The sequence below is a fragment of the Coturnix japonica genome, chromosome 8, assembly GCF_001577835.2.
Source record: "Coturnix japonica isolate 7356 chromosome 8, Coturnix japonica 2.1, whole genome shotgun sequence".
In the NCBI taxonomy this organism is placed as follows: Eukaryota; Metazoa; Chordata; class Aves; order Galliformes; family Phasianidae; genus Coturnix; species Coturnix japonica.
The window spans coordinates 25,772,879-25,795,425 of NC_029523.1; the positions used below are offsets into that span (position 1 = coordinate 25,772,879).

Sequence of the window (22,547 nt, forward strand, 5' to 3'; positions counted from 1 at the left end):
GGGGAGGGGCCACGGGCCGCGTGGGAGCAGGAAGGGCCGGGGGGGGGGGGGGGGGGGGAGGAAGGGGGAGTAGGGGGTGATGATACACGTGGGGGTTGCACTGCGCAGGGGGGGCTGTCAGCATTGCGGCGCTGCTGGGGGTTGTCACGCGTGGAAGTGCTCCCCGCGCTGCTCCGTCCCCGCTTTGGGGCAGGATCCCCCGCTTTGGGGCTCTCCCCGGGGCCGCCCCGCTGCCTGCCGGGCCGTGGGACCGGGGGGGAAACCGCACCGAGGCGGCCCGGAGGGAACTAGAACTAGAAGTAGGTTATGGCAGAGCAGCGAACACAAAGCAACGAACGTGCTCGGCCCATCGCGGTACCTGACAACCCCACCCCAACCCCCGGCCCGGCGGCTTCGTTCGGGGAAATCCCGCCCCAAAGCGGCTGTTTGCGGTGCCCCGTTCCCGCTGTGCAGCCATGCACGGCCCCACCATCACTGTGAGCTCAGTGGAGCAGGGACACGGGCCGTGTAGGGCTCGCGGGGCCGGCAGGACCGGCTGGCAGCCCCACCGTGTCACCGTGTCACCGTGTCACCGCGCTGTCACAGCCACGTGCCGCCGCACACACGTGTCACCGCGTCCCCGCAGCGCTGGGCTCAACGCCCGGCCCGGCCCCTCTATCGGCTCACAGCTCCGAGTGCACCAAATGTATCAAAATCCCCCTATTTCACCCCAATAAGTGGCTGAGGAAGTGGCTGTGAGTGGCCGAGTTTCCCCTCCTGAGCAAACCTGGGGGCTCTGCCTGGGTGATGCCCGGCACTGAGACAGGAATGGCCGGCACTGGAGGGAGGGAATGAAGGGAGTGAAGGCATCAGGATGGAGGGCAGGGATGGGAACAGGATGGGGAGAAACGGGCAGCAGGGTGGAGAAGTGTGCAGTGCCATATAGTGCCATACAGTGCCATACAGTGCCATACAGTGCCATGCAGTGCCATACAGTGCCATGCAGTGCCATACAGTGCCATATAGTGCCATACAGTGCCATGCAGTGCCATGCAGTGCCATACAGTGCCATATGGTGCCATACAGTGCCATATAGTGCCATGCAGTGCCATACAGTGCCATACAGTGCCACACAGTGCCATGCAGTGCCACGCAGTGCCACGCAGTGCCATACAGTGCCATGCAGTGTCATACAGTGCCATACAGTGCCATACAGTGCCATACGGTGCCATACAGTGCCATGCTGTGCCATACGGTGCCATACGGTGCCATACAGTGCCATGCAGTGCCATACGGTGCCATACGGTGCTGTGCTGTGCTGCAGCATACTGTGGCATCCCATGCTGTGCCATGCCATGCTGTGCTGTGCCATCAGAACTCCCTCCGCAGCAGTAAAACACTGCAGGGTTATTTCCACCTCTGGAACTCAGGCTGTAGGGCAGATAAAGCAAAAGATGAAGAGCCCGGATGGAAGGGCAGAGGGATGGGGTGGGAGAGCACAGAGCTGCAGGCTGCCCGGAGGGGAGGATGGAGTGCTGGGTTTGTTAGTATGGGGAGGGGAAAGAAGTGACATTTCATTCCAAAGGAAGGCAAGAGCCCCTGAAAATGTTGGATGATACAGTTTTTCCTTACATATTGCATTAAACACATGGGTAACAAGCCCAGATCCCCTCTGCAGCTCACAAGCTCGTTCTGGGTCCTTGGCACTACAGCAGGCAGAGCTCTGCCCACAGCTGCCCATCACCTCCCAGCACCGCACGGACCCAACAGAGCCGGGGTGACAGGGCTGCTCTGCCGGTGGGAAAGGATCCTCCACAACCTTTACTTGTGCTGCAGGGCGAGCCGAGCCGTGCGGTATTTCCTGTGGTTGCAGCCTCTAAAGAGGTTAACACTGTCGCTGAGGTTAACCCTTCTGCTGACGGGGTGGGGGTGGGGGACAAACTGGGGCAGACAGGGATGTGGTACCAGCAGCCCTGGATCCGCTCCCCCTGGGTTTTCCAGCCCTGAGCACTGGGAAACAGCAGAGGGATGGGCACACACAGCCCCGCTTCCATGGGCCGCCCCATTAAGGGTTTGGGTCACAGAACTTAAAACAGCTCCTTGGTGAAATCTGGGGCTCAGTGTCCCCCGCAGTGGTGGGGATGGCAGCACGAGGTGTCTGTTACAGAGCACAGAGTGACACCAGTGTAACTAAATCACAGAGTTTGCCAGGAAACCATCATCGTGCAGGAGGCCACGAAGCACACACGTGAGCCTGTTGCTTTAAGGGATGCTGGGTTTTCCCATGGACTGACTCAAAGTGGAAACTGTGCTTTCTCAGCATGCAATGTAGGTCAGTGCTGCCGGCAGTCGCTGCTGCTGCTCGCTGTGACCAGCAGTGGAGCTGCGATGGGTCCCCGTCCCATTGCCTTGGGGCAGCAGCCCCACTCCTGATGTCAGCGCTCGGCTCCCGAATGCTCCTGAGCCCGGTAACCATCTGCTTGTAGGGCTGGGACGGCTTCTTTCTGCTTTGCTTTTTGCTTTTCATCTATTCAGCAACAGGGTGCAGGGGGATTTGTAACAGAGATGGGATCAAAGAGACTTATCTGGAGATGAGACCACGCTCTCGTTCCTTCTGGCTTTCAAGTTTGCAAGTGCAGTAAATTGGACCGAAAATGTGAGCATAAGAAATGCCCCGAGGAGCAGAGCTGTGGCTTCATGCTGTAACTGGCTGCTGTGAGCATTTATTATTTATTCAGATCTCTTCATAGCCCACGAGTGTTGTGTATTTTAATGTGCTCCAACTTGCAGGAGGTGTGCGGGCGGCTGGGAGGCCTCCAGAGCCCCTCCCTGGGTCGGCTCGGCGCCGGGCTGCTCCTTATGAACGCTCTCACTGTGCTCGAAGCAAATGAGGTCAGCGCATCCATCCCGAAGGTAACAGAAGTGCAAAGGTGTTAGCTGGGACTGGGAGGCTGCGTGGGGATGGACTGTGCTGTTTCGAAGCTTGGGGTGGAGAATGCTCTTTTGAAGCTTTCATAGTGGACTGTGTGCCCCGTTCCCAAATGGAGCCCTTCGTCAGTGCCCTGCAATGGGGTTCATCCAGGACCAGCGGGTGCAGTGGGATGGGAGATGTGAGCCAGGTGGGAAGGAGGGTGAAGGGAGTGCAGGGAACTCAGGAGACAACGGGGATGTGGCCATGAGCTCGTGTCCTCTGAGAGCTGGGAAAGCCCCTGCTGGGTCTGAGGGGCAGCATCTGGAGCACGGTGGGTCGGGGACATCAGGAGAGTTTGGTGTTCCCATCCCATGGCAGGTTTCCCATCCCGTGTGGTTTGGCTGTTTCCAGGGATGGAGGCTCCATAAGCTCTGCCACCTTTATGGCAAAATTATTTTGCCTCAGGTTTCAATGGAGTTTTGGTCTCCATCCCAGCTGTGCAGCCATTGCTCCATCACATCTCTGTCCTTGGCATAGTGGCGTGGGGCTTGGCTCCCGAGTGTCCCCGACTCCCCCCAGCACTCCAGGCTGGGTGTCTTGCAGCACTGATGCCTTCCCTCCTCCCCAGGCCATGCCCCACGCAGGCAGCAGCAGCAGCCCAGGTCCTGGCGGGAGGCGGAGAGGCTTTCGTGCTCCATATCCTGCTCTGCATCCTGGGCAGAGGTAAGCGGCCGCTCAGCACGGCATGGCGCAGCACGGCATGGCAGAGCTGTGCCTTTTCCAGGAAAGCCAAATGCAGCTGATGTCATTCGAGCATGAGCTTTATCAGTGCTGCTGCAGAGCCCCAATCTGATAGCGCGAGTCAGTGCGCGGCTGTAATCTCAGGGATCAGAGTTCTCAGCCCGTGCGTTATTTCCCTGCAGTCATTTAAGCATTAGAGCAGAAGGTAAAATCGGTGCGGCTGTTTCCGAGCTGAGCAATGAGTCACCAGCTGCTTGCACGGGGTTTACCCTGCACTTGGGGGGCTGCACTGAAGCTGTGAGCGTTGTGCAGGTGCTGCCCAAATCAGGTGCCTGGGGCACGTGAGGATCGAGCCGGGCTCAGTGGTGCCGATGGGTTCCAACGTCTCCATCACCTGCGTCTCGGCACTGACCTGCCCGCGGGTGAACCTGTCCATCCTGCTCAACCTCACAGCCCCCGAGAGTCCCCCACGCCCTCTCAACAGCAGCGCGGCCCAGCTGCAGCTGCGTGGCTTCCGCCTGCCCTTCAGCATCATCACCTGCCTCGCCCGCTGCTCTGACAGCTACTGGAAGAAGGTGGTCTGTGGGACGGAGCTCTGGGCCGGCTGTGAGTATCACCGTGGGGTTACGGGTGGTGGGGGAGTGGTGGGGCTGAAGGTGGGGTGCTGATGCTGCGTGTCTGCAGACCCCCCAGATCCCCCTGCCAATCTGAGCTGTGCCATCCCCGAGCGCTCAGGGAGCCTGGTATGCACGTGGGACGCCGGGCAGCCGACACTGCTGCACACCAACTACAGCCTCCACCTGCGCAGGTAGGGAACCACAGGCACAGGGAAACCAGATCGTAGAATCATGGAATGGCCTGGGTTGCAAAGGCCCACAGTGCTCATATGGTTCCAACCCCCTGCTGTGTGCAGGGTCACCAACCAGCAGCCCAGGCTGCCCAGAGCCACATCCAGCCTGGCCTTGGATGCCTGCAGGGATGGGGCATCCACAGCCTCCTTGGGCAGCCAGCAACCCAATTCCCAGCATGAACCTAATGGTGCCCAAGCACCTAAACAAAAACACCACCAGGAAATAAGGACTGGTACAGCTGTGGCCTTCCTGCCCTACACGTGCTGTGCCACACGTGACACCAAGCCTCCATGGTGTGAGGCTGCTGGGCTTTCATAGTCAACCCGACTCTGCCATTCAATTACGTGCAGTCTGTGTGGGTTTTCTGATTAACTCCCAGAGGAGCTCCTGGGGTGCAAACTCTGAACTCTGCAGCCTGGGTGAGCTGTGGGAGCTCCTTTCCCGCAGCAAAAACACAAATGCCACAGCCAGGAACCAAAGGGAATGATTTTCTAGTTCACTCGAAGAGTGAAATACTGCAGCTCTGGAGATGACTGTGCTCCGTGCAGGGCTCTGAGCACGGCTGCTTTCTGCCCCACAGCACACAGACGGCGCAGGAGGATGTGTTCCCCACGAGCTCACCGGTGCCCTTGAGTGCACTGAACAGCAGCAGTCACTACCTGGCGTGGGTGCAGGCCAGCAATGCACTGGGCATGGCACGCTCAGCCCCTCAGCACCTCGACCTGCAGCAGCTGGGTATGCCCATGGCACACACACTGTGCCCTGTGCTGGGGCTGCAACCGTGAGCTGTGTGCTGTGATCCCTGGCTGATGGCTGCTGCTCTCCTCACAGTGGTGCCCACTTTGCCTGTGGCCGAGGGCGCGGAGACGACTGTGGGGTCAGCTCCCACCACCACCATCCATTGGCAACAGCAGACGGAGCTGCAGGACGTGCACTGCGAGGAGCGGCACAAGGCTGCGGGTGCTGCAGAGTGGCATGTGAGATGACACTGACCCCAAAGGTCCCATTGTAGAGCTGTGGGTTGGGGTCCCTGGGGAGCAGGGTGGGTAGAACAGCCCTTCCAGCAGTGTTATCTCTGCTTTTTAAGCAAAAAGTAATATTTGTAAATCTTATCCAGCTCTGCTCAAACAAGGTGGAAAAAAGCCACCAGGGGTGCTCAGCAAACATCTGCTCAGTCAGTTCCCTCCTCCTCATCACAGACACAACTACACTTGAGCAGAGTGCACCAAGGTCCATTTTGGAGCCCTCCCTGGGCTGGCAGACAGCTGACCCCCAATCCCAGCGCTCAGCAGAGCTGCCAAAACGGGGGACTGGCCCGGTGCCACTGGCACGGAGCTCTGCAGTGTGCTGGGTTAAATGGGCTCAGTTGTCTTTCCCCTGACCTTAATGCATATGAATCAAAGGATCACAGAACCATTAAGGCTGGAAAAGACGTCTAAGCTCATTCCCACCGTGCCCACTACAAGTGCTCCAAAGTGGAGCAGGGAAACATGGAAAAGCCCAACCACTGTGCCAAGCGTGGGCACCCTGCTCACACTTTCCGGCTGCTTTCCCCTTAGCAGCAGCCCCCCAGGCTGGGCTGCACTGTGGGTTTAGCAGCACCACGAGCTCAGAGGGCTGAGCATCCCCTGTGAGCGTGATGCCCCATTGCCTGTTTGCCCTGCAGGTGACAGCATGGGACAGTGCAGTGCAGCATGGACACCAGCTTCAGAGTGCAACCTGCTACGTGTTCCAGGCTCGGTGCCGGCTCAGCGCTGCTGGCAGCCCCTGGAGTGCTTGGGGCCCGTCCTTCACCTACAGCACACCTGAGGCTGGTAAGTGCTGGTAGGGCATTGCAGGGCCACACTGTGCTGCGTGCTGTGGTGGCTTATCTGGCTCTTGAGGGCGCTGCAGAAGAGCTGAGCTGTGCAGACATTAAAAAAAAAGGAGGGGGCCGGGGGGGGGTTAAGATTAGGGGGGGATTTGATGTGTTTATCTATCTTTGGTAGCTTGCTTTCCTCCAGCAAATTGTGAAGAAGGGAACAGATTCTTCAGTAGGATGTGTTGTTAATAGGACAAGATGGCTTCAAACTAAAAGAGGGAAGATTTAGATGGGATATAAGGAAGAAGTTCTTTATGCTAAGGGCGGTGAGGCAGTGGCACAGGGTGCCCAGAGAGGTGGTGGTGCCCCATCCCTGCAGACACCCATTCATTGCAAGGTGTGGGACCAGATGGCTTTTAAAGGTCCCTTCCAACTCAGTTCTACAATGCTACGGTCAGTGCACCAGCCCCTTCAGGGCAGCCTTTCCTCTTTGAAGCCGGGCTGTCGGCCCCAGGATGGGGCTGTGTGAAGCCAGCTGAGATGTTCTGGCCGGCAGCAGCAGGGCAAGGAGCTGAGGGCAGCACTCGCCCTAAAAGCAGCGCTCTCGGTCTGGGTCGTGTCCTGTCCCACACACCGTCATTTCGGTGCGGCACAGCTCGGCCCGGGGGCTCCGGGCCGCCGGGGGGGGGCACGTAGGGGATGCTCCGACACGGGGATCTCAGGCTCGTACCGGCTGTGTCCCGCAGCCCCCGCGGCGGCTCCCGACGTATGGCGGCGGCTGGGCCGGCTGTTTCCCAACGGCAGCCACGAGGTGACAGTCTTGATCAAGGTAAGGCCCTTTCGGGGCGGCTCTTGTTCTCTCTTAGCACGATAGCTCCGAACACTAAGGGGCAGTAGCAAGCAACGCGACCGAACGAGGGTGACGACGGGATGAGAGGGCGGAACACACGGGGGCACCGCATCCCACCGCATTCCCCCATCCCTGCTCCATCTCTCCGTCCCCGCAGCCGCCCCGCGATGCCGGCGCCCCCATCCTGGGTTACATGGTGTGGGCTGGAGCCTCGCGTCCCGTCTGCAACACGTCGAGCACCGCCTGCAGCCTCCTCCTGCCTCCAGCGCTGCGCGACCTCCGCGTCACCGCATACAACGCCCGGGGGGCGTCCAGCCCCGCCCGCCTGACGCTCCGCCGGGACCCCAGCCCGGAAGGTGGGACACGGAGCATCCCGGCTTCGGCCCGAGCAGAGCGGGTTTATCTGAATGGCGAGGGGAGAAGCGTTATCGTGCGCGCACGTGGGTGTAGAGCGAGAGCGGAGCCCGTCTGCAGAGGGAACGCGGTGTCCTCCAGACAAGGCCACAGTCCCTTGGAGACGCCCCAGCAGCGCAGCTCAGCGCTTCGCCTCCGAAAGCGGCAGCGATGGGTTTAAAAATAAGCGTGTCCTGCTGGCGGGGCGCTCACCGCTCCCGGAATAGCTCCTGGGCCGGACAGTGACCCAGCCCGGAGCCGGGGCTGCCCAGCACAAAGGGAGGGCAGGTTGCTGGGCGCCTCCAGCTCCCTGTGCCGCACAATCTGGTTTTCCCCACTACCACACTTTCCTGTTTCTGAAAATGTCTCTTTTTCTGTGAGCAATGGGAGGGGAAAGTCCCATTCAAATGAAGGACAAATAGTGAGTGTGACTAAACAGATGCTTCGCAGTAGAAATAAGGTGGAAAACATTCTCTGATCTCCCACTAATCAGAATCGCACACGTTTCCTGTAAATACGTCAGGTAAAGCATTTCAGATGGAGGAGACGGGACAAAACTGAGCACGTGCTTTGATGAGGTGTGTGTCTCAGTATCAGATATGGGGACAGGCAGACAGAGGTAGATGGAGATATTAAGTCACCACTTCCAAGGACATCCTTCCCCCCTCAGCCCTTACCCCCCCAAGGAGGGCAATGCCCAGCACGGCAGCTCTCCAATCTCAGTGCTCTCACTACATGCCCCCACAACACCCCCTCTCTCTTTGCAGCCTTCCCACCACCCCTGGCTGTGGATGTGCAGCGTGAGAACCAGAGCACCATCTCCGTGGCCTGGCAGCCCCCCCGGCACAGCGGGACCCCCCCACTCTGCTTCATAGTGGAGTGGGTTTGTACAGCTCTGTACAGCCACGAGGAAGAGTTCTTTTGGAAGAAAGTCCCAGGCCAGGACACCCACACCTACATCCAAGGTAAGAGATCCAAGAGTCCCTCTTGCTGTTGGGTGTAGATTGGCAAGATGTAAAATCACTGTTTCATTTGGAATTGAGCCCCTTCCCCACTTGATTTTGGAGCATGGAAGCATTTGAGAGTGAAGTGATGGAAGACCTGGGGGCACCCAGTGGCATTTAGCCCACACACGAAGGCCACGAGGAAAGAGAAGGAAGAGATGAGAGAGGTGGTGGGGAGTGCAAGCAGAGAAATGCAGATGTGCATTTATACAGAGAGAGAGCAAAACACTCGATGTAATGAGCCTGTAACTTCAGCTCAGCTCCTCTCCCTGCAATGGCCAACCTGTGAGCCTCAGACCTGTCCCACCTGTCTCCTGGTTCCCACCTTCATTCTGGTGCTCGTTGGCTTTGGGGTACCTCATAGCCAGTAACCTGGCCAGGCCTTTGCTCCATCATGTGTAAACCCCACACCTCCTCTCCTTTCACTGCTCTATCAGAAGCCCTTGAGCAAATCCACAGCTTTAATAGCAGCTTAGAAATACAACTGAAAGGCAACCATTGCTTCTTTCCAGAGGACACAGCAGCAGGAAGCCACATCAATGTGTCAGTGTATGCAGTCTACCCAGATGGAGCAAGCAAGCCAAGCTCTGGCCACGGTAAGCTCAGCATGTAGAAGTTGCTGCCTGCTGTGGTGGAGCTGCAAAGTTCAGCTTGGTGGTAATTCTCACAGTCTGCCAGTTTTGTAGCTTTAGAAATGAGAGAAGTCCAGAAGGAAATCTTGTGGCTGTAGGACACACCAAGTCTTTAACACAGCCTTTAACCAGCCTTTTCTAGCTACTGCTCTTTGCTGTCCTGGACAGATCTCTAACAGTGCACCTGAGAATGGCATCTTACTCTACAAAATACACAAGTGGAGATCTCCCTCTGTGGGACAGAAAAGAGGAGGTTGCTGCTTTCCATATTTGGAAGCTGTTAAAGTAAAGACAAAACAAGCCCAACCTTGATAGAGAAGTGGCCAAGCTGCAGCCAGTCCTATCACACCTGGAGCTGGATGCAGGCAGGCTTCAGTTCTGGAAAGTATTTAAAATTAAACAGAGCATGGGCCAATTAAATGAGACAGTAAGGACAGTCTGTCCCTCATCTCCAGCAGTGTTTGTAGGCTGTGGCTGCCCTCGGAAGCTGGGCACCCTGACAACCCTCTCCTAAGCCAGGACAAGCCATGCACAGCCCCAAGCTGAGTGCAGAAGATCCCTCCCAGCACCCCCCGAGCTGTCACAGCTAAATGTGCCAGTGTGACACCATCCCTACACAAGTGCTCAGTTCCAGAGCTGCTGAGTTATTGGCTCAGACACTTTCCTTCCACAATTCCATACAATCAAGGGCTGCTTTGTAATGCAGAACTGAGTGGGCTTGCCCTCTAAGCATGCTCTGTGTAGGGGAACTGAACTACTCGCAAGGAAAAGCATATGTCTCAAATCTACAAAATTAAACCTTTTCCATGATTTCTTGCCCCTGATTTTTGCTAGTGAATTGTGTTACAGCTTTGCTGAAGCAGCTGCAGCATGAGCCAGGTCAGCTCAGGTCAAAGCCCAGTGCCAACGTGGTGACATGAAATACAGTTTGACACTGGGGCTGACATTGCTGCATACCTCTCTGGTACAGTACCGTGTAGGCAGAGCAGTTTGGAAGGAGGACCACACAAATAGCTTTACAGAGCAGTGTAGGCTTCCCCTGTGGGTTTCTGCTGGTCCTTATGGAGCTGGTGCAAAGCAGAACTGAGATGGGGCGTTTCTCCTCCATGCCTGTGTGGCTTTGCCAGGCCTAGACAAGCTCAGTGCATTGACCACCACTCATCAGTTCATTAAAGTATTCATTCAAGCAGCCTATGAGCTCATTACTGGGTATTCTGAATTGTCCTGGTCAGCTCCAAGCAGCATGACTGCAGATGAGGATGTTAGTTAGTAGCTGTGTCCTTATCAGTGCCAGTCCTCAGCCTAAGCACGCTCAGCCTGTGGTTCCTGCAGAGAGTCAGGATGTTTCTGGAAGCCATTATTTCTAAGCAATATGGATAAAATAAACAATAGCTTCTACTTCACCCACTGTACTTCTCTAAATGAAGTGATGGGAGTTTTCTTCCTCTCTCTGCTGCAGTTTCTTCAGAGGACCAGATGTTGGGCATCATCTACCAGGAGGATTTGCATGGTAAGAGCAGAGTATTTCAGCCTTGGTAAGCAAAAGCTTCTGCCTGAACAGAGAGGCTTTGGCCAGAGCAGCGAGTGTGTATCTGGAGATACAGGAAAGGGGAAAACTCCACATAGTTTGGAGAGGTCAGAGCTGGAAAAGTGAAAGTACGCCACAGAGTGAGAAAGGCTTCCATGCTGGTGTGGGTGAGCAGAACGTGCAGCATCCTCCAATTTAGGCTTTGTTTTCTTGTGAGACGTGCAATAAAAAGTACGTTCCAGGAAACTGGAGCTTAGAAAACAAGGAAAATAAAAGCTCATAGAATCACAGAATGGCCTGAGTGGGAAAGGCCCAACCTCATCTGGTTCCAACCCCCTCCTGTGTGCAGGGTCACCAACCAGCAGCCCAGGCTGCCCAGAGCCACATCCAGCCTGTGAACAAAGAATGTTAACAGATACAGTCACATAACAATGACAGACTTCTGCCCTTCCAATCTGAGCCAAAGACTCAGATTTTAAATACAAACATCTCCCATCTCCCATCTATTCTTCTGACTGCAGTTGAGTGTCGCATGTGTTCTGGTAAAGGTTATGCTGTGATCTGTTTCACTATTTAAAACAAAAACAAAACCGACGTGAACTGAAAAATTCACTTGAGCATTTCTGGAAGGTACCTCTGCGTGGGAAATGGTTAAACACGGTGACCACACTTCTTAGAATTACTTGCCTACAGCTCCCATCTGCACAGCAAAGGGCCCTCAGCGCTCAGCCCAGCACTTCACAGCCTCCAGCATTAAATGCGTGGTGCTCTTCCTGCAGACCATCAGAACCGTGAGGGTAAACCTGTAGGTAGAGCAATGGGAATGCAAGGAGTTGTGATTAGTGTGACTGAGTGCAGACGCACAGCTGTTCACAAGGGAGGAATCACAGCACAGGACACCACCTTTAAGCCGCCTGATTGATTTTTTCCCTCTTTACCCATTTTTGTTCCAGATGCTGACATCAGGTTTCCCCTGGGAATGGCCGTCACCATGGTCATATTATCGGTGGTTCTGGTGATTCTGATGTTTAAAAAACCAGCTCGAAAAAGGTATCACTTTTGTCACACATTTTTCCCCCTTATTTCCAACTCATGCTTTTTTTCTGGTATATTTTACCACTAACTACAGCAACCAAACCTTTTCTCCATGCTCTGCTCTCCCCGAGGGCAGCTCCACCCATTGATCCCATTGCTGCACAAAAGGGTATCTGTGAATTCCACAGCATGGGAGAGAACAACTGAAAGAGCAAAACCCAGTCCCCCATTGAAACTGAGCTTAGGGACACATGATATATTGCTGTTACACATATCTAGGGGGAGTGAAAGAAGATAAAAGGAAAAACACAACCCTTGTTATGTACGTTTCATACTAGAATTTGGTTTTGTTACTTTTCAATGAGGAGAGAATGCTGTCCCTTGTGGGGTCTGTTGGCTGCCCCTCACATCTGCACCGAGACTGGCAGAGGTTGGGGATTGTCACACAGTGTGACATTAGCATAGAATCACAGAATGGCCTGTGTTGCAAAGGCCCACAGTGCTCATCCAGCTCCANCTGGCCGGCAGCAGACAGGGGCAAGGGAGCTGCAGGGCAGCTAACTGCTCGCCCTATAAAGCAGCGCTCCTCGTCTGGGTCGTGTCCTGTCCCAGCAAACCCGTCATTTCTCGGTAGCGCTACAGCATCCCCGGGGCTCCTGGGCCATGTCCGGGGGGGGGCACGGTAGGGGATGCTGCGAACGGGGATGCTCATGCTCGTACCGGCCTGTGTCCGCAGCCTGGCCCGCGGGCGCTCCCGAACGTAATGGCGGCGGAGCTGGTTGCGCGGCTGATTTTTCTCAGACGTCAAGCGTCACGAGGTTCACAGGTCTTAGGCAGATTCAAGGTGGTAAGGCCCTTTCGAGGGGCGGCTCTTGTTCTCTCTTAGGTTGCACGATACTCCGAACGAGGCTTAAGGGGTGCAGTAAGCAAGCACAGAGCGTAGTCCGAGACGAGTGGTGAGCGAACGGGATGAGAGCGCGCGGAACAGCAGCCGGGGCGATCCTTGAGCACTGAGATATGGATGGCGAGAGCAGAAACTATACTGTGTTAGACTACCCGCGAATCACATACGTTCGTATGCCTGAGCTATTCCATACACGCGAATATAGGGAGATGCTGAGTGCGGGTAGGTAGCGATGATCTCATTATAGTGTGAGGACAGATACAGGTTCTCTAGAGTATTCATCTCGCAGGGAGCCAGTGGATACCCTTTCGTACCTAAACCGCCCTGCAGCCACGATGCACTCTCTTTAGAGTGAGGTGTATTGCGCATCGATTCCGATGCATGCGATCTACGCGGTACTGTTATATTATTTACTTTGGATTTAAGAATGCCGGGGGTGCGTCCAGCACGCCGCACCGGCCTGACCGCTCCGCCGGGACCCCAGCCCAGGAAAGGTGCGACACCGGGAGCATCCCGGCTTTAGGGCCCGAGCAGAGCAAGGGTTTTATCTAGAATGGCGAAGGGAGAGAAGCGTTATCGTGCGCGCACCGTGGCGTGAGAGCGAGCAGCGGAGCCCGTCTGCAGATGGGAACGCGGTGTCCTCCAGAAAGGCCACAAGTCCCTTGGAGACGCCCCGCAGCGCAAGTCTCAGTCGCTTCGTCCTCCGAAGCGCGGGGCCAGCCGAGAGTCGAAGGCTTTCAAAATAAGCCGGGGTTCCTGCTGGGCGGGGAGCCCGCTTCACTCGCTGCCGCCCAGAAAACCTCGCTTGGGAGCCGGACAGTGAACCCTCAGCCCGAAGCCGGGGCTGCGACAGCACAGAAGAGGGCAGGATTTCTTGGGCGCCTCCAGCCCTGTGCCGAGCACATAATCCGCTGGTTTTTCCCCACTACCAAGCACTTTCCTGTGTTCTGAAAATGTCTCTTTTTTCTGTGAGCAATGGGAGGGAAAGTCCCATTCAAATGAAGGCGCAAATAGTTGAGCTGTGACTCAACAGATGCTTCGCAGTAGAAAATAAGTGGAAAACTTCTTGATTCCCATAATCAAATGACACGTTTCCTGTAAACTACGTTCAGTAAAGATTTCAGATAGAGGAGACGGGACAAAACCTGAGCACGTGCTTTGTTGAGGTTGGTAGTCTCAGGTATCAGTATGGGACAGGCAGACAGAGGTAGGATGGAATATTAAGTCACCACTCCAAGGACATCCTTCCCCCTCAGCCCTTACCGCAGAGTCTCGTAGCATGGAGGCAATGCCCAGCACGGCAGCTCTCCATATCTCAGTGCTCTCACAACATGCCCCACAACACCCTCATCTCTTTGCAGCCTCCCCACCTGGCGTGGATGTGCAGCTGAGATACCAGAGCACCATCTCCCGTGGCCTGGCGAGCCCCCCCCGCACAGCGGGACCCCCCCACCTCTTCATAGCTGGAGTGGTTTGTGACAGCTCTGTCACAGGCCATTCGACCGCGAACGAGTTCTTTTTGGAAGAAAGTCCGCACAGGCCAGGACACTCACACCTACATCCAAGGTAAGTAGATCCAAGTCGCCTCTTGTGTTGGGTGTAATTGCAATGAATGTAGAAATCCCAGTGTGTTTGAGTGCTAGAGTTGCAGTAGAGCAGACCCACCTGTACCCACTGTAGTTATAGAGAAGCAGTAAGGAAGTGCCGATCCCTCTTGAGGATAGTATGAGCTTATAATATGGAAAGGGATTGACTGGGGAGGTGTGAGCAGGGAGTAACCACGAAGGTAACACACAAACCACTCCGCACTCACCGAGATTAAGCAGCGAGTATGACACTATTGTCGAGGAGAAGAGGAGCGGAACTGGAGTGATAGAGAGTCGCGCGGGCAGTGGAGTCACTCCGACAGAGAGAGCGAAGAGTTCTAGAGATGTCGTCTTATTATGAGACAGAGAGATTACAGCATATAACACGAGCGACTTGTGAAGTGGTGCTGCGAAGGACCTGCTATATGAGTGTATCTTCAGACTCGGTGGAAATCTGTAATCTATGGTAACTGATAAGAGTCAGAATAGCCGCTGATATGTGTGAACATACTTCAAGAGATTATCGAAGAGGCGGACATAATCTATATAGCCAGGGTAGAGTCTTCACATGTTGAGTATATCGGTACACTATTATACGCATTGCGATCGTATAGACTAGAGCAAGATGGGAGATCTTGAATAGGCCACGTATTGCACATGCCAACTGAACATCGAGAAACATGTCCTGTCACGAAGGCTATCGTCAGCTCACATGAAAGAGAGTAGCAGCATATGATGATGTCTGACGATGCGCTATACATATGCGCAGTGTACGATCGCACATAGCTGCGCCGAGATGAGATAGAGCCTCCCTCAAAGCTGTCATAGCAGTGAGATGGCATCTCAGCATGTAGAAGTTGCTGCTGGCTGTGGTGGAGCTTGCGAAAGTTCAGCTTGTGTGGTTAATTTCTCACAGTCTGCCAGTTCTTTGTGCTTTGTGAGAATGGAGAAGAATCCAGGAAGGAATATTTGTGGCTGTAGGACACACAAAGTCTTTAACACAGCCATTAACCAGCCTTTTCTGCTACGTTGTGCTTTGCTGTCCTGGACAGACTCACCGTGCACTGAGATGGCATCTTACTTACAAAATCACACAAGTGGAATCTCCAGCTCTGTGGGACAAAAAGAGGAGGTTCGCTAGCTTTTCTATTTGGAAGCTGTTAAGTAAAGACAAAAAAGCCAACCTTGCATATGAGACAGTGGCCAAGCTGCAGCCAGTCCTATACACTCGGAGCTGGATGCAGGGCAGGCTTCCAGTTCTGGTAAAGTATTTAAATTTAACGAGCGCATGGGCAACTTAAAATGAGAAAAGTAAGGACGAGTCTGTCCGTCATTCCAGCAGTGTTTGTAGGCTGTGGTTGCCCTAGGAAGCTGGGACCCCTGCAACCTTCCTGAAGGCCAGTGATTGTAAGCGCATGCCGATCAGCCCTGCATAGTGAGTCAGAAGACCCTCGCAGCACCCCCCTGAGCTGTCCACAGCCCCTTGAAATGCTTTTGCCAGTGTGGACACCATCCCTACCACACGTGCGCTCAGTCGAGCGTGCTGAGTTTATTGGCTCAATACCTTTTCTTCCACAATTCCATTACAATCAAGGGCTGCCTTTGTAAAGCAGAACTGAGTGGGTCCTTGCCCCTCTAAGCATGTCTCGTGTTCAGGGCAACTGAACTACTCGCAAGGAAAAGCATATGTCTCAATCTACAAAAATTAGAACTTTTTCATGATTCCTTGCCCCGATTTTGTGCTCAGTGAATTGGTGTTACAGGCTTTGCTGAGCAGCTTGCAGGCTGAGGCCAGGTCAGCTCAGGTCAAGCCCAGTGCCCAACGTGGTGACATGAATACGTTTGACACTGGGGGCTGAATTGCTGCATATCCTCCTGGCTACAGTTACCTGTATAGGCAGAGCAGCTTTTGGGAAGGAGGACCACACATAGCTTTACACGACAGTGTAGGGGTATCCCTGTGCGGTTTTTCGCTGGTCTTAATGGAGCTGTGCCAACGAGAATTCTGAGATGGGGCGGTTTCTCCTCCATGCCATGTGTGGCTTCTGCCAGGCCCTAGACAAAGTCAGTGGCTTGACACCCTACTCATTGACGTTCATTAAAGTATTCATTCAAAGCAGCCTATGAGTCCTCATTACTCGGGTTTCTGTTGTCCCTGGTCAGCTCCAAGCAGCATGACTGGCAGATGAGGATGCTTAGTTAGTAGCTGTGTCCTTATCGGTGCCGAGTCCTCACGCCTAAGCAACGCCGCAGCCTGTGGTTTCCTGCAGCTGGAGTCGGATGTTTTCTGGAAGCCATTATTTTTTAGCAATACTGGATAACAATAAACATAGCTCTTCTTTACCATGTATTCGTTAAATGAGTGTGGGAGTTTCTTCTCCCTACTCTCTGCTGCAGTTTCTTCAGGGACCAGATGTTGGGCTCTCATTACCAGGAGGAATTGCATGTTAAGAGCAGAGTATTCAGCCTTGGTAAGCAAAGATTCGTGGCCCTGAAACGAGAAGGCTTTGGCCAAGAGCAAGCGACGTGCCTTGTAATCTGGGATAGCTAGGAATAGGGAAAACTCCACATAGTTTTGGAGAGGTCAGGCTGGAAAAAGGAAAGTAGCAACAGAGCTGGAGAAAGGCTTCCACTGCTGGTGTGGGTGAGCAAGAACGATGCGAGCTCCTCCAATTTAGGCTTTGTTTTCTTGTGAGACGTGCATTAAAAAGTGACGTCGGAAAGAGGCTTAGAAAACAAGGGGAAAATAAAAGCTATAGAATCACAGAATGGCCCTGAGTGGGAAGGCCAACCTATTGTTTCCAACCCCTCTCTGTGTGCAGGGTCACCAGACCAGCAGCCCAGGTGCCAGACGCCACATCACAGCCTGTGAACAGAATGTTATACAGATACAGTCACGATACATGACAGACTGTCTGCCCTTCCAATCGTAGCCAAAGACTCAGATTTTTAATAATACAAAACATCTCCCATCTGCACATCTATTTCTTCTGACTGCGTTGAGTGTAGTTCATGTGATTCTGGAAAGGTTATGCTGTGATCTGTTTCACTATTTAAACACAACAACAAAACGACGTGCACTTGAAAATCACTTGGCATTTCTGGAAGGTACCTCTTGCCGTGGGAGAAATGGTTAAAACACGGTGACCACACCTTCTTAGAATTACTTGGCCTACAGACTCCATTGCACAGGCAGGAGGCGCTCAGCGCTCAGCCCAGCGACTTCAGCAGCCTCCGCATTAAATGCGTGGTGCTCTTCTTGCAGACCATCAGAACCGTGAGGGTAACCCTGTAGGTACGATGCAATGAAATGAAGGATTGTGATTAGTGTGTGAGTGCAGAACGCACAGCTGTTCCAAGGGAGGAATCAACAGCACAGGACACCACGCTTTAAGCCGCCTGATTGATTTTTTCCCTCTTTAGCCCGATTGTTTTGTTCCAGATGCTGACATTCCAAGGTTTCCCTGGAATGGCCGTCACCATGGTCATATTATCCGGTGTTCTGGTGATTCTGATGTTTAAAACCAGCTCGAAAAGATCATCTTTTGTCACACATTTTCCCCCTTATTTCCAACTCATGCGTTTTTTTTCGGTATATTTTTACCCACTAACTACAGCATACCAACCTTTTCTCCATGCTCTGGCTCTCCCGGAGGGCAGCTTCACCATTAATGATCCCATTGCTGCACAAAAGGGTAGTCTGTGGAAGTTCCCACAGCATGAGAGAACAAGCTGAAAAGAGCAAAACCCAGTCCCCCATTGAAACTGAGCTTAGGAGTGACCATGATATATGCTGTTACACCATACTAGGGGGAGTGAAAGAAATAAAATGGAAAAACAAACCCTTGTTATGTACGTTTCATACTAGAATTTGGTTTTGTTACTTTCAATGAGGAGAGAATGCTGTCCCTTGTGGGGTCTGTTGGTGCCCCTCACATCTGCACCGAGACTGGCAGAGGTGGGGATTGTCACACAGTGTGACATTAGCATAGAATCACAGAATGGCCTGTTGTGCAAAGGCCCAAGTGCTCATCAGCTGCCAACCCTGCGTTGCAAGGGTCACAACCAGCCAAGCCAGGCTGCCGAGAGCCACATCCAGCCTGGCCTTGCAATGCTGCAGGGACTTGGGCATCCACAGCCTCCTTGGGCAACCTGTGAACAGTGCGTCACCACCCTCTGGGTGAAAAACTTCCTCCTAAGATCCAACCTAAACCTCCCCTGTCTCAGTTTAAAACTATTCCCCCTTGTCCTATCACTATTATGCTGAGCAGCCTCCACCACTGCCACAAATGGAACCCAGAGCGGCAGCACAGAGAGCTAGAGAGACAGACTTCAAATACAAAAACTTACCTGGACAGGGGTTTGTAAACCTAATGCTTCCAAGCCCTCCACAAACCCTATGAGTGATCAACACACTTAGAGCTCCCCCATCATCCTGGGGCCAGTTTCATCCAGAATGAACAAGTGAGTGACTAATAAAGTAGACTAACTCTTCTTTTCTCTCCTGTTCTGATGTAGAATGAAGGCAGCAGTGGCGCTGCTTCTGCCAAAATGGCTGCTTGAAGATTTCCCCCACATGGAGAACAGCAAGGTGATAAAGTCCTTCCAGGTAATTGCACCACTGCGTCCTGGCTTTTTTTCACTTATGTCTACTTAGATTGAAATTCATTCTGTAGGTGTGAGAAATACAGACAAGAAAAGGGTTCAACCCTAAGAGATGTAGGAGTCCGAGAATCCTTTTCCTCTCACTTGCACTGTGCACAGGAGCCCAGCTTAGCTTAATCTTTAGACCTTGTCTCACTATAAACTTCGTACAGTAGAACTGAATCGTGCTGACCTCGAGGTGCCCACGTAAGCATGGAGACATGCACAGCTCTTCTGTCTGCTCTCCACTGTAGTCTGCTTTGTGGAGGGGATTAGAGGAGGAGGGGATGCTGAGATGAAGACCAGGAAGTCACTGCCCCATTTCCCCCTTGTGATCCTCCCATGATATCAGTCCTATTGGTAACATCTGCCTGTTTGTTAGTACAGTCATCCTTTTTTCTAGGACAAGAGTGACTCCATAAGCAGCATTTTCAGAGAGCCGTTCCCGGATAACAGTGACCCCACAATCACGGAGATAAAAGAGCTGCCAGGGCATGAGAAATACAGGAAGGTGGACATCAAAAAGGAACCCAGCAAGGTGGTCCCTGAGAACATGGAGCACCCACAGAGCTCAGCAGCTCCCTGTACCATGGCCACAGAGCAAGTCAGTGACTACAAACCCCAAATCTCTGATGCAAACACACTAGGATACGTAGCTGCCAACATTGGCCTAATGCAGCCCTACACAGCGGCTCCAGAACCAGAGACAAATATTTTCTTCAGAGACTACAGCAGCCCTTTCAGCTACCAGTGGGATGCTGAAGGAGCTGAAGGGCCCCAGGTCTGCCTGCTGGACAAGATCAACCTGGTTCTAAACAATGACAGAAGTGGGCAAAACCGCGCATTCAGCTCCGCCCAGGAGGAACAAAATGCCCTTTTGGAAAGTCAGTGGGGAAAATCACTGTACAGTGAAGGCGTTCAGGAACAAACCTTGGTTCCAGATGAGCTGGTTTCTTGCTTAAGGGCAATGAATGGAGGATCTGTGGATGTACAGAGCTGCTTTCCGCAGAGCATCGGAAGATTGTTGGAAGAAAAACTGTGATTTCAGCCCACAGACCTGTGGCAATATGATTGTGACACGTATCTGCCTTTGAGATTGCAAACATCAGAGCTGGAACAGAACTCCAAACCCAAAACTCTCCCCTTAACTGAGTGCAGATGGCTTTGGATGCATGGAACGCCTTGGCCAGTAAAACATCGCTTCAGTTTTACCTCATGTTTTTACAAACACAAAAACGTGAGCTTGGATTTCTGTGGGAATTGAAATATAAAGCAGGTGATTCTTATGGGATGCATTCAACTTCAATTAGCCTAAGGTACCCTCTTGTTAAATATACAGAACATGTAATAGCTGGAGCTGATTGCAAGATGGATAGAACCATCCCTTAGGTATTCTGGCTGAGCTGTGTAAAATAGCTGGAGATCACCCATAATGAAGAGACACTACAATGAGGACAATTTACACATCATGAGCAGCCATGGATACCATATGAAACCTTTTCTGCTTGACAGAATAGCCCTATTTCATTTTCCTTTCCATCCAATAAGAAGAAATACATCACATAAGAACAAACCTTCATCATCTTGGTCTGCCAGCTGATTGAATATCTCTGTCTACATTTATCACTGGGCAGAGTCTTCATTTTGGATGAAGGATTTATCATCTCACGTCAGTCTGTCTGCAGTTTGGCTTTGCTGCTCCGTAAGAAGCAGAACGTGGCAGAGTCTCCTTCCTGCTGAGTGGTCTTGAAAGCAGCTAAAAGTTCACCCAGGATGTCAAGGTAGCCTTGCAAGGTCCTCCAGAAAGCAGAAACACCCTGGGAATGTGAGAGGTTGGATTATTGCCACTTCTTTGACTGATCACCCCAACCTTCTACAGAAATACTTGAAATGCTCTGCAGGAATGAAAGAAGTTTACTGAGCCCCGTAGAATAGCTGAGCATTCCATCAGCAATGCTCTCCCTAAGGTTTGCTCTGCTGGGCCTTCTCTCCTACCCCTTATCACTGCAAAGACCACTTTTATGCCAGAGCTGCATCAGGACGTGGCAGAGCTGCATGCTCAGGGTGGGCAGGAGTTAGTGCCATGCGGCCAGCACTGCATGGGGCTCAGGCTGGAGCAAGGGGAGGACATTGGCCCTGAAGCCTCCTCCGTGCTGCTCAGAGCAGGACCTGGGGCACTGCAGCACTGCTAACAATACACAGCACAAAGGAGCTTCTGAACCACGTACCAGTATGACCCATTTCCATTCACTGAGGTGTCTGTGCATCTCACACAGCTCTGGGTAATGGAGCTGGCTACACACGTGGCAGGGAATGCACACAGGGGGTTATTTTGTAAGGCTGACATTAACAAAATGGCAAACAGAAAAAAGGCAAAAAGATCACCTGCCTGCATTACCAAACCAAAGGCTGTTAAACAGTCATAGCAAGACTCAGTTACGTTCATATAAGACCTACAAGGCTAAGATAAATGCTAACCTACATGTAATTAGTTGTCTACTGTTACCCACTTGTGAGTGTTGGCAGTAAAACCCAGAGATGGTCATTTTCCTTGTGAGTGTTGCTAGGCAATGTGTCATGTAGTCCTGGGCACCTTTAAGCCAAACCAGTTGTGTGCTGTGGTTATTTCCTCCTGGCAATAGAGCTCTGCCATCTGTCACTTCCATTCACAGGGCAGCACATCACCTGGGAAGATGGGATAGGTCTGCTCTGAAGAAATAGCAAGGCTGTTTCCAAGCCTGAAATGTCACTCTCACATGTAAGCTAGTCTAAAATTAGTGATTGCTGCCTGTGCAGGAAGGAAATTGTAAGAGAACAGCCACACAACCAGCAGCCAGAATGTGAGGTGTGGAAGGTGCTGGTTTTTTTTTAATGTCCACATCCTGAGACTCGAGCTGCCTGTGTTACCTGCGCTACCACAACCCGCGGGGTGTTTGTGCTGCGTGGAAAAGCTCATCCTTTCAAACACCAGGACTGAAAGCGCGGCCTTACCTTGCAGGCTGCTGGCTGAAGGCTGCCACACTGGGAGAGATGCCTGTGAGCATTTCCATGGTCAGGAGGATGTTGGTTCCTTCCCTGTTGAACACACCGGGGTTTGGGGCCAAAACCTTCGCCCCTCTGTCACCATGGATGTATTAACAGCAGAGCTGCCCTCAAGTTCCACTGGGGCTGAAGGATTTGTCTCCTTTTGTGGGTGAATGGTGCAACCAGAAAACATGGGCAGGTTACCAGGAGAAAACGGAAGGAGAAGGGCAAAAAAATATATACAGTCCTGCTCCACCTGTCCCTTTTAACCCACGTAGGCAGTGGTAACGGATTGGGTCTGAACAGATGCCTGCAGTGCCTGCCTCTGGCAGTGAGTGCTCTGGGCCATGAGGACAGCCCTCATGTTGTGAGTAGCCCAGTGCCACGCTGTGACCTCAGCTCCACATCTGACTTGTTAGATTTGCTCTTTGCACTGCTTTTTGTCTCTGCCTGCTTTGACCTTACAAAGGTCTTTTCATCAAGCCGGGCCTTCTTTCCACTAAGTGCGGCACTTAGTGGTAAAACCCAGCATCCTGAGTGCCAGGAATTGAAGTAGCTGTCGCGCAAACGCAACACCAAGATCCTTGTAACGGGAAACCTTGAACACATGGATGGCTCAGCATTTGTAATCAAATAACAATGACGTTCTTAACACACTTATTTT

The 22,547-nt window shown here is 52.9% G+C and overlaps 1 protein-coding gene across 3 annotated transcripts; it reads left to right on the forward strand.

The window, feature by feature from the left end:
* Positions 1-2,281: 2,281 nt before the first annotated feature.
* On the forward strand, positions 2,282-22,543 carry IL23R (interleukin 23 receptor). 3 transcript variants are annotated; one of them, XM_015870840.2, is made up of 16 exons: positions 2,282-2,694; positions 2,770-2,892; positions 3,519-3,613; positions 3,944-4,237; positions 4,316-4,439; positions 5,063-5,217; positions 5,314-5,459; positions 6,149-6,296; positions 7,030-7,112; positions 7,291-7,489; positions 8,294-8,491; positions 9,043-9,126; positions 10,622-10,672; positions 11,644-11,740; positions 18,734-18,824; positions 19,263-22,543. In XM_015870840.2, the coding sequence occupies exons 2-16, from the start codon at positions 2,867-2,869 to the stop codon at positions 19,899-19,901; spliced, it is 2,430 nt and encodes an 809-aa protein (XP_015726326.1). In that variant the 5' UTR covers positions 2,282-2,694; positions 2,770-2,866; the 3' UTR covers positions 19,902-22,543. The 3 variants fall into 3 exon arrangements, with proteins under 3 accessions (XP_015726326.1, XP_015726327.1, XP_015726329.1); XM_015870841.2 differs by having other exon boundaries at positions 2,282-2,447; XM_015870843.2 differs by having other exon boundaries at positions 2,283-2,694; positions 4,085-4,237.
* The last annotated feature ends 4 nt before the right edge of the window (positions 22,544-22,547 follow it).

Excerpts from the sequence above, each read along its gene's own strand:
- IL23R (XM_015870840.2), top strand. The coding sequence starts at position 2,867 with ATGAGGTCAGCGCATCCATCCCGAAG. Across the intron at positions 2,893-3,518 it reads TCAGCGCATCCATCCCGAAG|GCCATGCCCCACGCAGGCAG; the intron begins GTAACAGAAGTG and ends CCTCCTCCCCAG. Across the intron at positions 3,614-3,943 it reads GCTCTGCATCCTGGGCAGAG|GTGCTGCCCAAATCAGGTGC; the intron begins GTAAGCGGCCGC and ends AGCGTTGTGCAG.